At 47.9% G+C, this 16,024-nt stretch overlaps 1 protein-coding gene across 1 annotated transcript in view; it reads left to right on the top strand.

Annotated features, from left to right (window-relative positions):
- The window catches only part of PIK3R2 (phosphoinositide-3-kinase regulatory subunit 2), a 205,807-nt gene that overhangs the window by 173,773 nt on the left and 16,010 nt on the right, over positions 1 to 16,024 (top strand). The window contains exons 10-11 of the mRNA XM_082260724.1: positions 5,248 to 5,373; positions 5,469 to 5,611. Of these exons, the coding sequence (XP_082116850.1) occupies positions 5,248 to 5,373; positions 5,469 to 5,611 (269 nt within the window). The remainder of the gene's footprint in view (positions 1 to 5,247; positions 5,374 to 5,468; positions 5,612 to 16,024) is intronic.

Genomic DNA, 16,024 nt, shown 5'->3' with positions numbered 1-16,024 from the left:
TGTATCTGCATTGAAGCGTTTATCAAAGGCGGATGTGTGCTTGAACTTTCAGCCATTATACTCTTTGATTGGAATACCTGACATCAGTGGAATATACTGTTTTTCCATTCACCTATAGTCAGTCTCAGCATCTCCCTTTGGATGGACTTTGTATTTACACCAGCAAATGTTTCATCAGGTGTGTTCCTCTACAATGCTGATTAATTGGATCAGCTCATGCTGTCTTATCAGATATATAGCTCTCTGAAGAGCGACCCACACCTCCAACATTGAATTTGACTTTTAGAAATGTGATACACTTATCACTGTGGTTCTTAACTCACGTTTCAAGTTGACTTCAAGTCATGTAATTTATGCCAACCATCACATTGCTACTGTGCTTCACTACATAGTGGGAGTTCTGATATCTGCACAGGACTGTCTATCAAATGTGGATGTGTGTTTGAACTTCCATTCATTATACTCCTTGATTAGAATACCTGACATCAGTGGAATATACTGTTTTTCCATTCACCCATAGTCAGTCTCAGAATTTCCTTTTGGTTGGACTGTGTATTTACACCAGCAAATGTTGCATTATATGCGTCCTCTTACTATGCTGATTAATTGGATCAGCTCATGTTGCCTTATCAGAAATATAGCACTCTGAAGAGCGATCCACACCTGAATAGCGATCCGCACCTGCAACATTGAATCAGATTTTTTGAAATGTGATACACTTACTGTGATTTTCAATTCACGTTTTCAAATTGATTCCAAGTCATGCAATTAATGCTAACTATCACATTGCTATTGTGTTTCACAGTATAGCGGGAGTTTTGATATTTGCTTATTCTACAGCTGTGAGTGACTTATCCCCTGTGTTCATTCACCTGCACTGTCATTGGGATGTTCTTTTAATCATGTTAATGTCATGTCTTGTGATTTGTGTTTGCAGATATGTGTGACAACATGTTATTAATTCTCAATTTTTGAATAAACTATTACTTTTTACACTTCACACCGCGTGGATATTGCCTTATCTTGTGAATGGTTACTCCCATTCCATTTGGTTTTTGATGCCTCTACTGTCAGGTCAGCGCTTCCTCTTCCTCTTTCCAGCAGTGTGGCAGACCATTTTGGTGCTCTCCAGCTCAGGTGGTGAGTCTCTGGGGGGTATATATCCATCCTTGCTGTATTCAGCACCACGAGTGCACTGATTCTTGTGGTGCCCCAGCGGTGCACAGGGGTGAGGGGCCTCCCGTTTTGTACAAAAAAAAATTATTTACTGAGCAGCACGGTTCCATTTAACCCTTTGTGGTCATGGAGCATATGGGGCACGTTTCACCACCCGTTCCACTCCTGGAAGCTGCGGGACCCTCTGGGTCTCAGTCTGCCCTGGCAGCCATGACGGCAGCCCTGCAGTTGCTGGTAGCCAAAGTGGATATGGCCCTGCAAAGGAGGCCTGGCAAGAAGCGCCCCCCCCCCGTATAGTTTGCCTTTTTTTGCCTATTTTGACAAGATTGTCACTAGTCAGTGGGGTTCCCCGAAATGCATGGTTGGAATACCTAAGCATTTTGCTAGGAGATATCCCTTTGAGGAGTCTCTTCTGAAGAAACTAACAGTTCCACCGTCGGTGGATTCTCAGGTTTCCAGGCTGAATAAGGCCACACTTTCGCCGGTGGAGGATCCCCCATCTTTTAAGGACCCCGTGGACAAAAGAGCTGAGGCTCTGGTCCGGTACCTCTTCACCGTGGCTGGTTCAATTTTAAGACCAGGGTTTGCGATCACCTTGGTATCCCAGACCTTAACGGAATGGGCTAAGATTTTGCGCCAGGATCTGGAGGATAGTCAACACCCTTTTGAGCTGGTGGATCAATTGATCCAAGGGTTACAGTAGATTTGTAAAGCATCCCTTGATGCGGCCCCCTTGGCCGGCAGGGTTTCTGTGACGGCGGTGATCCTTCGCCGCATGATCTGGTTGAAGTACTGGTCAGCTGATCAGGCTTCTAAAAAGGTGCTGACTGATCTTCCCTTTGTAGTTGACCTTCTGTTCAATGCCTCTATGAAAGAGATCATTAAGTGCCTTACGTATATATGTATATAACCAGAGCGCTAAAAACCACCAACACAGGAGATGTGCTTGATAAATCTAATACAAACAAGGAGGGGAGGGGGACAAAGGACAAAGAACTATGCACTGAATGAAACAAAAAAGAGGGAAATTACTGTTTTGTATGAGATCAGCGTGTTGACAAGAGGGGATAGTCCATATGCACTGAGCCGCTCTTCCACAGACCAAGAGGAAATTCTGTATGAGCAAAAAGAAACAAAGAGGAGAAGCGCTCTAAGTGCAGACAGTATATTGATATATAAGGCAATATGTGTAGTAACTCAATTGATTGTAGTCAATCAATACACAGCCTGACCTTCATTTATGTCTAGTGAGTTACTACACATATTGCCTTATATATAAATAAACTGTCTGCACTTAGAGCGCTTCTCCTCTTTGTTTCATTAAGTGCCTTACAGGAGGCAAGAGTACATTGCTTCTGCAGGCTGCTAAGGGCAAGGAACCTCTGCGTAAGCGGGGTCCCTTCTTTTCGGCTCACAAGCGGCCCTTTCGTCCGTCTGGATCGCAGGAAAAAGGCTTGAGATCTACACGTAACCTTGCGCGAGGCTCCAAGAGACCCTGGAATGCTAAGTCCAAAGCGCCATCATCCGCGTTTGGGGTGGGGGGACGTCTTCGCTTCTTTCCGAATCTGTGGACCTTGCTCATTCAGGACAAATGGGTCAACAAAATTATTCGGTTTGGTTACAAGATCGAGTTTCGGTCCTTGCCTCAGGCAATGTTCTTTCCTTCCATCTTACGCCTGTCTCCAGAGTGGCTACAGGGCCTCTATGGAGCAGTGCAGGACCTGTTAGCACAAGAAGTTATTGTGTCGGTTCCAGAGTCTGAATGTTTCCAAGGTTTTTATTCAAATCTGTTTACAGTTCCCAGGATGGAAGGCAAGGTTCATCCGATCTTGGATCTCAAGGCTCTGAACCACTTTGTGCGGGTTCAGAAATTTCGGATGGAGTCCATCCGCACAGTAGTAGCTTTCCTTCATCAAGGAGATCTGCTTGCTTCTGTCAATCTCAAGGGCTCTTTCCTTCATATTCCAATATATGTCAGGCATCAGCGTTTTCTTCATTTTGCCATGGGCGAGGAGCACTTTCAATTTGTGGCGTTACCCTTTGGTCTCGCCTCAGCTCCTCAGGTGTTCACAAAGGTTTTGGCCCCAGTGTTGGCCTTGTTATGGCAAAAGGGGATTGCGGTACTAGGATACCTGGACGATCTGCTTCTGCATGCAGTCTTCCTCGGCTCTAGAAGCCGACTTGGATGTTACGGTGCGAACTCTGCAGGAGTTCGGGTGGACACTGAATTTTCAGATATCAGCACTGTCTCCGTCCACGAAGCTGGACTACCTGGGTCTGACACTGGATTGAGGGTCACCCCAGGTGTTTCTTCGTCAGACAAAACTTCTGAAGCTACAGGATGCTATTCGGCTCCTGTTGTCAAACCATCGATCATCACTCAGGACTTGCACGCAAGTGCTGGGTCTGATGGTCTCGACCTTCAAGGCGGTTCCATTTGCGCAGTTCCACACCAGACCTTTGCAAAGGGAGATTCTGATCAAATAGAACAAGGATAGGCTGTCATTGGACAATCTGATCCTGTTGAGTCAGGGTTCAAGGGAGTCTCTCCTATGGTGGCTCCACTCCCCTGCTTTATGTCTGGGAAAATCTTTTCTTCCCCTGTATTGGACTGTAATCACCACGGATGCAAGTCTGTCCGAATGGGCAGGTGTCTTGGGAGTGTGTTTGGCCCAAGGTGTCCAGGATGCCAATCAACATCCTGGAAATTCGGGCGATCAGACTTTGTCTGTCTCAATGGATGGATCGAATGCAGGAAAGCCCTGTGCGGATACAGTCAGACATTGCTACGACTGGGGCATATGTCAATCATCAAGGGGGCACAAGAAGTGTCCTGGCGGCCCGGAAAGTGGCCGGCTTCTTGAGGTGGGCAGAACGATATGTTCCGGCCCTCTCTGCCTTGCACATTCGGGGGTAGAGAATTGGCAAGCGGACTATCTCAGTTGGCAGATGTTGGATTCGGGAGAATGGTCTCTTCACCCGGAGGTATTTCATCAACTATGTCTTCGGTGGGGGACCCCCGATGTGGACCTGCTGGCTTCCCGTCTCAACAGGAAGGTGCAGAGGTTCATGTCAAGGTCTCGGGATCCTCTGGCCGATGCCCCAGAAGCTCTGGTGCCCCCTTGGGGTCAGTATCGTCTGATTTACGCCTTTCCTCCAATACAACTTCTGTCAAGACTGCTACGCAGAATCAAGGTAGAAGGTTTCCAGTCATTCTGGTAGCACCAGACTGGCCTTGCCGGTCTTGGTAGGCAGGCCTTGTAAGGCTGGTAGCAGACGTCCCTTAAAAAAACTTCCTCTCAGGGAAGATCTTCTGTCTCAGGGATCAATCTTCCATCCTGCTTTATGGTCGCTGGCTTTAATGGCCTGGCTATTGAAAGCCAGGTGCTGAAGGACAGGGGACTGTGATTGCTACGCTGTTGAAGGCTAGGAAATCTACTTCCAGGAAGGTTTATCATTGAGTTTGGAAGGCGTACATTACTTGGTGTGAGTTGCAGGGGGGTTTCTCACAGCCCACTGGTCTGAAGACTTGAAGCTGTGACTGTCAGTGAACCTCAGAGAAAAGGATTTTACGGTATGACAAAAATCCAGTTACTTTTTTTGTTTTGCAAACTCGCATCAGAGTAGTTTAGTGTCACCGTAGTTACACTGTACTACTCTGGAGGGGGGAGATCAAGTTTTTCTTTCGTTTTTTTGTTTGTTTTTTACATTGTTATTTCTTATAACAGTGATGATGACTGTTATAAGCAATAGTTTTAGCTGTCACGAATGGCTTTCAGCCAATGAGGAGGAAAAGACCCCGGAGGGATAATCACAGCATCACAATAGTAAACAAGTATTCATGAATGATAGCCATTCACAAGCTTCACAAGCTTCATGCGCATGTGCTCAGCAATTTACCAGTACATTGCTGAGCCTGTAGCTGCTGCCTACTCACAGTAAAACTACTGTTTGCAGGGGCAAGTGGTTAATTCTGTTTTTATATCTTTTTTACTATAGATTTAAAAAAAATATATACAAAACCATTATTCATTTTCTTTAATTACTATCTTTTGTTTTATGCAAATACAGGACCAGATTGTTAAAGAAGACAGTGTAGAAGCTGTAGGAGAACAGCTTAAGGTTTATAACCAACAATACAGAGACAAAAGCCGGGAATTTGACTCTCTTTATGAGGAATATACCAGAACAACTCAGGTATGCCTTTCACCAAAATCATCTGTGTATTTTTGTTTAAATCCTGCACTTTTCTAATATTTTACCATCCATGTTCTCTGTTGTCTTCCAAATAGGAACTACAGATGAAACGCACAGCCATTGAAGCTTTCAAAGAAACAATCAAAATCTTTGAAGAGCAGTGTCAGACCCAAGAAGCATTCACGAAGGACTACATTGAAAAGTGTCGTCGAGTGGGCAATAACCAGGAGATTGAGAGGTATTGTACACATTTAAGTAAATTGTAAATTGCGAGATTTCATTCTTTTGGGTTTCCCTTTCCTGGGGTAAAGGAACACTCAAAACCTTTTTGAGTGTTTTTGTTAAAAGAAAAGAAAAAGTCGAAACATTATTTTATGGAGAAAAAGGCAATTGTTTAGAATACACAGTTTCATCTACTTTTATTTTAATTTATTTTAGTCTTTACAGTCTAGTTCCTGTTCATTTGTGTCTTGTCTTTTCACCTATGTACACTTTATCTAGTTTTGTCTCTTCTATCTTTATGTCTGAAACTACTGATGCATACCCTTGCCATAGAACATTTGTAGACTTAGTAATTTTGCAACATGTATTTTCCATTTGATATGCTAATTTTACCAATTTCTCTGTCATCCTCTGAGAGAACTAGCACTTCAAATTTATAAATTGTGGGTTATATTGTGGTCTGCAAAAATAATAACAATGGTAAAAAATAGAGATAGGCGTGGTCTCAGCAGCTAAATATTAACATTGGGGAAATTTGGGGATCAAAGTAAAGAACTATGGCCCCAGTGCATACAGTAGCTGCCTCAAAATTCAAGCAACTATGTAAACTTTATTAGCATTAAAATGTAAGTTACAGAAAAAAAAGGTAACCCTGCACCTATATATGTAAAAATAGACAATGTTGTCTAACAAGCACACCCAGTTAGACATCACCTCAGATCAAACCTGTTAGCACCCTCATAAAGGTGATAAATGCCAAGTCACAAAGGACCCTAGTGAAATACACATTGTGAAGTATGCAGCAATAGTCCCTCTAAACTTGCCTTAGTAAACAGCCGATGGGTATACATAGGACAATGAAATCACAATCATGAATTTGAAGGAGGTTGCCAAGCAACCAGTGTACCAATACCATTAAAATAACAATTGCTGAGAGTGCGCATGGATTGCATGCTGTGATGGCGGCTTAGCTCAGGAGCTCCACGCCTCTCCAGACTACAGCGGGCCCTGGCATCCGAGCAAATTTCTCCCCGCTTTCCTTGGCACGGACACCTCAGCACTCGGCGGTCAGCCCCTGCATGTCGGCGGGTCACCGGAAAGAGGTCTCCCGCCGACTTCTTTTCCTATCACCACAGCAGGACCAGGCCAAAATGGCGACCATGCCACATTTCTCCTCAGCAGAGCGAAGTGAGCAGGAGGTGGGGGACACTAATAGCGAAATGCTGGATATACAACCGGCAACTCCTGATACTTGGCCCTCCCCAGCAACCCCTGTACACAATTCACAGCCCCCATTTGCTTCTCCTGCCTCCACAGAATCACGTATCAGCAGATCCATGGAGCAGGCACCAGGGACCCCCGCATTTACATCACCCGAGGCCCTGGCTTTACATCAGCAATTAGGCCTTAGCTCACTGGGGCACTACACTGACATTTCACTTAGGATGGCCAAATTCTCTGAGATGCTAGCTGCAGGATTGGCCCACACTGCCTCACAGATCACTGGTTCTATTAAAGCTGAACTTCACAATATTGGTACCAGAATAGAAGCTATTGAGAATACTATTGACCAAACGGTGGCGAGATCCAATCATAATTCTACTTGTATTCAGACTCTTCAAGACCAACTAGACACTGCGCTCTCTAAACTGGACGACCTTGAGAACAGAAGCCGACGTCTGAATTTTAGGATTAGGGGGATCCCTGAAGCTATCCTGGACATTCCTGACACTGTTAAAGCTTTTATCAAAGACATTTTCTCTTACGTCCTCCGACAGTCGCCGCCATCTTCATATTCGTCACAATGGGGTATTAGACTTTGCTCCGTAGGAGTAGCTAGGCAACAGAATATGTTAATATTAAAGCTTTTAACATATCCCACCCCCAGGGGGTGGTCCCCTCAGTCAATACCCTCCTACTTCCTGTATCCATACCTCAGTTCCAATGTCTAGCTTGTCAGGAGTAGCTGGATGTCTCTATGCTGGGGCATTTTGTCTCAGCCTTTCTCTTCTTTTTTGATTTTATTTGAGTTTTTTTCTCTTTCTTTACTTAGCTGTTACTTTTGTCAGCATTAGTTAGGTCTTCTGATGAAGAGGATCATGCGGGCTGGGTCTCGGGCTGACCCCCCTGGTCGCAGGTTGTGGGTCAGTGGCTTCCCAGCCTGCCATTGAGCGTTCAGTCAGGTACTTCTCCTGGCATTCTGAACGACCCATCCCTGTTCGGTGCAGGGATGCTATGGTGAGGTGGCTACCTCACTGGACGCTGTTCGGTTTCTCAACCCCAGTTCTTCTGCGTCTTGGATGCGACTCTCCCTGTCACATGTGCAGTGGCTTGTTCGCCTGTGCGGGTTCCCCACGCCATTTAGGAGGTAAGTGTATCTGTGTGGGGACCTGTCTGTTTGGGGGTTGTCAGTCTGGGACTGTGTAACCCTGCCTCTGGTCACACTGTTAGACTCCCTGTCTGCTGGCTGCATTCTGTGGGCTGCAAGGAGGGGGGCTATGCTGCACTGTTCTGTGTCAGTTTTATGTGCTGTGTCTCACTGTGTGACAGGCTGTGTGCTGAGGGGCATGATTGTATCGTGTTATGCACATTGCGGCGACCGCTGCGGCGGTCCGCCATTATTTTTATTTGCTGCATGTGTTTTTGGCGGTTTCGCTGTGGTGGAGGAGCGGCGTTTCGGCGCCAAATGCCGCCATTTTGGTGGCGCTCGCTCCGGCCGCATGGTAGCACTGCAGGCGGCCATTTTCTTGTAGCCTTCCATAGGCTTTAATAGAGCGCCCTGCGTGACATCACTTCCTTTTCCCTGGGCGCACCGATCGAGGCAGCAGCAGCGGCGGTCTCTCCAGGTTTTTACCTCCCTATCCCTGTATCCTTGCCTGAGTTGTACTTTTTCCCTGTGGGGGTCGGCTTGTGCTGGTGTGTGTGTGCGGTGGGCTGCGCTCGCCGCGCTTTTTAAAGGGGCAGTTAACCCTTTATTCTTCCACATACTTTGGGGCATGGATTCTCAGGAAAGCAAATTTCCTACCACATTGGTGGGAGGCCAGGGGACTGCTGTTTCCCCCCCAGGGGGGGATTTGGCTACAGTTGTGGCTAACCTTGCTGCTCAGGTGCAAATGCTTGTGGCTACTCAATCCACTAAACGGCCCAGAGTTTCAATTTCCTCTGATTCAGAGGGTGATGGTGATGGGGCTGCTATGGCTGGGGTCTCCTTATCAGGGTCCCGTTCCTCCCTGGATCTTGTGGGGTCCGAGGTGGAGGCTGAGGTTGAAGGGGTTGATAATTCTCCCCCTGGCTCGTCTGAAGAGCTTGCACTCATGGATGAATTGGTTGCTTCTATCAAACAAACACTGCGATTACAGGATGAACCATGTCCTCCTGCTGCCCTGGCAGCTTATGGGACGCAGAAAAGACGCAAGACATCCCAGGTCTTTCCCTGCACTGATGATTTTCAGCGCGCTGTTAAGGAACAATGGCGCAATTTACGCAAGCCTTTTGCTGTACCAGGTAGGTTCAAGCTGCGTTATCCTTTCACGCCCGCTACTGATGAGCGTTGGTGTGTACCACCCCCGGTGGATCATGCGATAGCGGTTTTGAATAAGTCCACTGCGATTCCTGCAGAGGATGCCCCGGTGTTCCGGGATGCCACGGACAGGAGGCTGGAGTCTCTTGCCCGTCATACTTATTCTATTACGGGTTCTATGCTAAAAGCTCTATTTGCTTCACTTATGGCAGCCCAGGCTGTCGCGAGTTGGACGCAGGTGCTTAGACGCGTCCCGGTGGCTGAATCTGCCTCACCGGCGACATTGGATATGGTGGATCAAATCCATCAGGGTGTCATGTATTTGTGTGATGCGGACTTGGATATAGTACCGTTGGCTGCACGTGTACACAGTGTGGCGGTATTGTCTCGCCGCCTGGTTTGGTTGAAGTGTTGGTCTGTGGACCAATCTTCGCGCAAGACCTTAGCCAATCTGCCCTATGATGGATCTCGCCTTTTTGGCGACTCCTTGGATACACTGATAAAGGGGATCACGGGTGGTAAGAGCACGCTCTTGCCCCAATCCCACAAGGCTAAGCCGGCTCCTGGTAAGAAGCATGCTTCCTTTCGGCCCTCTCAGGAGTCCTTTCGTGCCTTTCGGTCGCACTATAAGGGCAAGCCATTTAAGGGTCAAGGCTCCCAAAAGAAGCTGTGGTCAGGTAAGCAGAAGTCCGGCCAGTCCAGACCCGCTGCCCATAACAATGCGGCCTGAAGGGGCGCCCTCACCCAGTTCTGGGGTGGGGGGACGCTTGCTCGGTTTTCTTCAACCCTGGCTGGCCCGTGTTCGGGACAGGTGGGTTCAGGAAATCGTTCGGTCTGGCTACAAGATCTAGTTTCTCTCTCGGCCGGAGAGCAGATTTTTTCCCTCAAATCTTCAACTGTCTCTGGAGCGTTTGCGGGATCTGCACCTAGCGGTGCGGGACCTGCGGGCTCAGGGAGTGTTGGTTCCGGTGCCTCATCGGGACAGATTTCGGGGGTTCTATTCCAATCTGTTCACCGTGCCCAGGAAGGAGGGCAAGGTACGTCCAATTCTGGACTTGAAGGCTCTGAACCGCTTTGTGTGGGTTCGCAAGTTCCGCATGGAATCTCTGCGGTCGGTGGTGGCTGCCCTGGTTCCAGGGGAATTCATGGCCTCCATCGACTTGAAGGATGCGTACCTTCACATCCCGATTTTCGAGGGTCACCAGAGGTACCTTCGATTCGTCATTGCGGAGGATCACTACCAATTCGTGGCGTTACCTTTTGGTCTCGCTTCGGCTCCACGGGTTTTCACCAAGGTGCTTGCACCGGTTCTGGCTTTGTTGAGAGCCCAGGGCATCTGTCCTGGGGTATCTGGACGACATTCTGGTTCGGTCTGCGACCAGCCAGGGTCTGGTGGAGGCCCTGTCCGTCACGATGCAGACTCTGCAGGAGTTTGGTTGGACGATAAATTTTCCAAAGTCGACGCTGTGTCCGTCGATTCGTCTTCCCTACCTGGGAATGATCCTGGACTCGGTCCAGGCGAAGGTCTTCCTTCCGGACGACAAACTCAGGACTCTTCAGGAAGAAGTCAGGTCCCTCAGGGACGCTCCATGTTCGTCCCTCCGGACGTGCATGCGGTGTCTGGGATTGATGGTCTCGGCTTTCGAGGCGATTCCTTTCGCCCAGTTTCACACGCGGGGTCTCCAAGCGGAGATCCTGTCCAGCTGGGACGGGCGGCCGCAATCTCTGGATCTCCAGATTTCGTTGAGTCATCGCACCAGAAGGGATCTTCTGTGGTGGCTCCAGTCCCCGTCGGTGTCGGGGGGCATGTCTTTTCGTCCTCTTTCATGGACGGTGATCACCACGGATGCCAGCCTGTCGGGCTGGGGTGGTGTTCTGGGCGTTCTGTCCGCCCAGGGTACTTGGTCGGAGGAGGAATCCTCCCTTCCGATCAACATTCTGGAATTGCGAGCGATAAATCTCTGCCTTCGACGTTGGACGGACAGGCTGCAGGGCTGTCCGGTTCGGGTGCAGACGGACAATGCCACGGCGGTGGCTTACATCAATCACCAAGGGGGCACCAGGAGTGCCCGAGCGGCTCGGAAAGTGGCCGAAATTCTGTCTTGGGCCGAGACACACGTCCCGGCAATATCGGCGGTTCACATTCCGGGGGTGGAGAACTGGCAGGCGGATTATCTGAGTCGCCAGACCCTGGACCAGGGGGAATGGTCCCTCCACCCGGATGTCTTCCAGATGTTGTGCGCGAAGTGGGGTCTTCCGGAGGTGGACCTGTTCGCGTCTCATCTGAACAACAAGGTGAAACGGTTCGTGGCAAGGACGCGCGATCCTCGGGCAGACGCGTCAGACGCGTTGGTAGCTCCGTGGCATCAGTACCAACTGATGTATGCGTTCCCACCGATTCAATTGCTGTCCAGGTTCCTTCGCAGGTTCACCCGCTCCAGTTGACGTCATTGTGACGTAACGCGTAGGGCGGAGTCTCCGACGTCATACGTCACTTCCGGTTGTCGGCCGTGGAACGCGGAAGCATCCCGGCGCACACTGCATTCTGATCTCGATCATCTCACGAGTGAGTTATCTACGCCTTGTTTTTTGATCTGTATGATTCTACTATTCACCATGGGGTCTCTTCTTCTGCGAGCATCTAGGCCATCCGCCACCGGCTATTGACTGCATCTCACTACGAAGGGGAACCCCTCATCATCATACAGGTTGTATTAACAAAACGCCACCCAGTGGCTACCTACGGACTTTACACACAAAAAAGTCTTTCTCAGTTTATTATCACACTTTGTGTGGCACGTTCATTTATTTACCATTTGTTCATTTCACACATCTTGTGGTAGTGGGTTTATTATACTCACGGTATTTGTTCATTTCACTGTTTGTGATTTATTTTTTGTGAATAAACACTTGTATATTCATTTAGACTATCACTCATATTATTTTTGGCACACTTCACTATTTGTGGGTTATCACACCCTTTTATCCCCACTCACGTTATTTGGGGCATTTGTAAAGGTAGCGCCAACACCAATCGTCACAACTTTTATTTATCACCTTCGCAGGTTGACCTCGGAACCAAACGCAGTGATTCTTGTGGCACCGGACTGGCCTCGCCGGTCCTGGTACGCAGACCTCGTGAATCTGGCAGTCGACGCCCCGTGGCGTCTACCCCTTCGAGAAGATCTCCTGTCTCAAGGGCCGATATTCCATCCTGCTTTACAGTCGCTGGCTTTAACGGCCTGGCTGTTGAAACCGAGGTCCTGAAGAACAGGGGTCTCTCCCCTGAGGTCATTCACACTTTGATCAACGCGAGGAAGTCTTCCTCGGGGAAGGTCTATTACCGTACTTGGAAGGCCTATTTTGCCTGGTGCGAGTCCAGGGGGTTTTCACCTCACACATACTCGGTGTCTAGGGAGTTGTCCTTCCTTCAAACGGGTGTTGACCAGCGTTTGGCGCTGGCTACAATCAAGGGTCAGGTGTCTGCGCTGGCCGTTCTTTTTCAACGTCCTGTGGCATCTAACTCCTTGGTTAGCACTTTTGTTCAAGGGGTGCGACATCTGGTCCCTCCTAGGAGGGAACCTCTGCCCCCTTGGGACTTGAATCTTGTTCTGTCCGTGTTACAACATGCTCCTTTTGAACAGATCAGGAAGATCTCGTTGTCTATGTTGTCCAAGAAGGTCGCCTTTTTGGTGGCGATCACTTCGGCTCGCAGAGTGTCGGAGCTGGCAGCTTCGTCCTGCAAGTCTCCGTATCTGATCATTCACTTGGACAAGGTGGTCTTGCGCCCTAACCCTTCTTTTCTTCCGAAGAGGGTTTCGGAATTTCACCTCAATGAGGACATTGTCTTGCCTTCGCTCTGCGCGAAGCCTAAACATCCGAAGGAGGTGGAGTTGCACTCCTTGGATGTTGTTCGGGCGATTAGGGTTTACCTGAAATCGACTGAATCCTTTCGCAAGTCGGATTCCTTGTTTGTCCTTCCGGAGGGTCCTCGGAAGGGCATGGCGGCGTCGGCTTCTACCATCGCCAAATGGATCAGACAGACCATTGAACAGGCCTATGCTTTGAAGGGGAAAGTTCCCCCTGTGCCTGTGAAGGCGCACTCTACCAGATCTCTGAGTACGTCTTGGGCCTGTCGTCATGGGGCTTCTGTGGCCCAGGTGTGTAAGGCGGCGACTTGGTCGACTGTGCACACCTTCACAAAATTCTACAGAGTGGATGTTAAGGCATCGGCAGATGCTTCCTTTGGCCGCAAGGTTCTTAGTGCGGCGGTTCCTTAGAGCCCCTTGTTTTGGGCTCCTTGGCTGTTTGGGATATGTTTTTGTCCCTAGGATTATTGTTTTTTCCTGGGTTATTGCTCCTGTTGAGCAAGTTTTTTCTCATGTTGCCCAGCTGGTTTCCTTCCTTTGGTAAGGTTCCTTTCTTTGATGTGGAGACTGCGTTGCCTTAGGCGCGGCTGCGTTTCCCACCCCTCATGTTTGCACTGCTTTGGGACGTCCCCATTGTGACGAATATGAAGATGGCGGCGACTGTCGGAGGACGTAAGAGAAAACGGAATTTTTGTAAAATCTTACCTGTAAAATTCCTTTCTCTGAGTCCTCCGACAGTCGCCGCCCCCGCCCCTCTTTGGGGTTTGGTTGCATACTCTACTGCTATTCCACTGAAACTGAGGTATGGATACAGGAAGTAGGAGGGTATTGACTGAGGGGACCACCCCCTGGGGGTGGGATATGTTAAAAGCTTTAATATTAACATATTCTGTTGCCTAGCTACTCCTACGGAGCAAAGTCTAATACCCCATTGTGACGAATATGAAGATGGCGGCGACTGTCGGAGGACTCAGAGAAAGGAATTTTACAGGTAAGATTTTACAAAAATTCCGTTATTCCTGACATTCCGGACCACCGCCTGGAGCTTGACAGAGTGCACAGAGCCCTCCAACCACCCCATAAGGATGGCCTTCCTAGGGATGTTATAGTTAAAACCCATTATTATGGGGTTAAGGAGGAGCTCATGAGGAAGAGTAGGGGCAAAGAAAACCTCTCCATTCAGGGTCACAAGATCCAACTGTTTGCGGATCTCTCTCCCATGACCATCCAGCGCCGCAGAGCCCTAAAACCACTTCTATTGGCTTTAACTAACAAATCGTTGAAATATTGGTGGTTCTTCCCCTTTAGACTGAACTTTCACTTCCAGAACAAAACCTTTGGCTTTTCCACCTTACAAGAACAAGAGGGGAAAAGACTGCTCCTCCAAATGGGAATCATCTCTAGGGATCCCTCACCCACCTCATCTACTTCCAAGACGTGAATCCTCCAAGCTACCCCCTCCTATCAGCCCTTTATCCTCTGTCTGGAACAAGCAACAAACGAAACGCCACTGTGACATCAAACCTCCCTGAAGTTCCTGGATTCTCAAGTGTATTCATCCTCTTCCTAGACGCAGTTACACCTTCTTCCTCTGGATTGGGTTTATCTATAACCCCTACTTCCATTTTTGACATTTTGGAACTCACTATTTTTTAAACATTGTTTACCTCGTGTATGCCTTTTGGTTTACTACACTGGTCGGGATACCGACCGTTTTTGTTTTCTCCCCTTTTATTTTTTTTTCAATTATAGATTTTATTAAGGGGGTAAAGAAGGATATGTACATATACAAAAATGATATACATTATAATCATGCAAAGAGACATTATACATAAATAAAACTCTTGTATTATCTGGCAAAGAAGAGGTATCTCTACTTATTCCCCCCTCTCGCTTAAATTATACTTTTCCTATCTTCTTGCAATTGTTCAGTAGTACAGCCCTTTCCCACCCTGTCATTATAACTTTTATTTATACTAAAGCAACCCCAAAATAAACAACCCCAAAATAGACAAATAAACCAACAAAAAAAAAAAAAAAAGAAGGGGGGGAAAGAGGGGAAAGGGTAAAGGAGGAGCTCAAAAAAAAAATCCGCCCCTTCCCAATATTTATGGACCTGACTGTATTTTCAAATTTGCGTTTTTTTTTTTTTTTTTTTTTTTTCATACCGCTTGTTAAAACTGATCAGTCTAGTTTTTGGGATTTTTTTAAGCTACACTAAGATTCTCATTCAAGAATAACTGCTTCTAAAGTGCACGCATGCCAGGACAATGTACATTAAACTACCCATTACCAATAAATAAAAGAGCTCCAGAAGAAAGTATTCCTCACTTTTCTAGCTTTTTACCACCAATGTGTGTCCTGGGTTCACCTGTGTTCTGTCAGAGTCTTGGCCATCCATGGCTGGTGTTTTGATTGAGAGCAGAAGGGAAATGAGAATGCTCATTTTTCCAGTCTCTCCTGTGAGGCATGAACTCAGAACCTTGTTCAGAGCTGTTAGATCTGGTCACAAAAGGTAGCAAAACACATTTTGATATTGCAGTGCACACCAGATTTAGAGAAATAATGAACCGCATGTGAATTGCACAGGCAATTCAGTGAAGTGCGTTTTGAGCCCATTCATTTTGAATAGGCTCAAATCACACCGCATCATACCAAAGATGTGCATGCACTTCCTTGGCCGCTGCGCGGGCTCGTTACGCTGCTGGCCCTACTCCTGCTCTTCGTGTCGCCCTGGTTGGGGCTCATACTGCCCTCAAGCTACACTTGGTTGACATGACCCGTAAACAGCAATTGTATCTTGCTGCTAGACTTCATGAACACAGTGGGAAGAATGGCAAACTTCTGGCATATCTTTCCAGGGCGGACTACGTGGACCGTTCGATTGCCCAGATTAGGACGGCTGATGGCTCGGTGGTGGCGGACCCACTGCGTATTAATGAGACGTTCCGCTCCTTCTACTCTGATTTGTATTCGGAGCAGGGGACGGTTGACGAAGCCGAGCTTGTTGGGTTTTTGGATTCGTTGGACTTTCCGATGT

This window comes from Pelophylax lessonae, assembly GCF_965119305.1.
Source record: "Pelophylax lessonae genome assembly, chromosome: 1".
NCBI lineage: Eukaryota > Metazoa > Chordata > Amphibia > Anura > Ranidae > Pelophylax > Pelophylax lessonae.
Note: the sequence above shows the minus strand (reverse complement) of the source record. Positions and strands in the feature narration are given on the sequence as shown.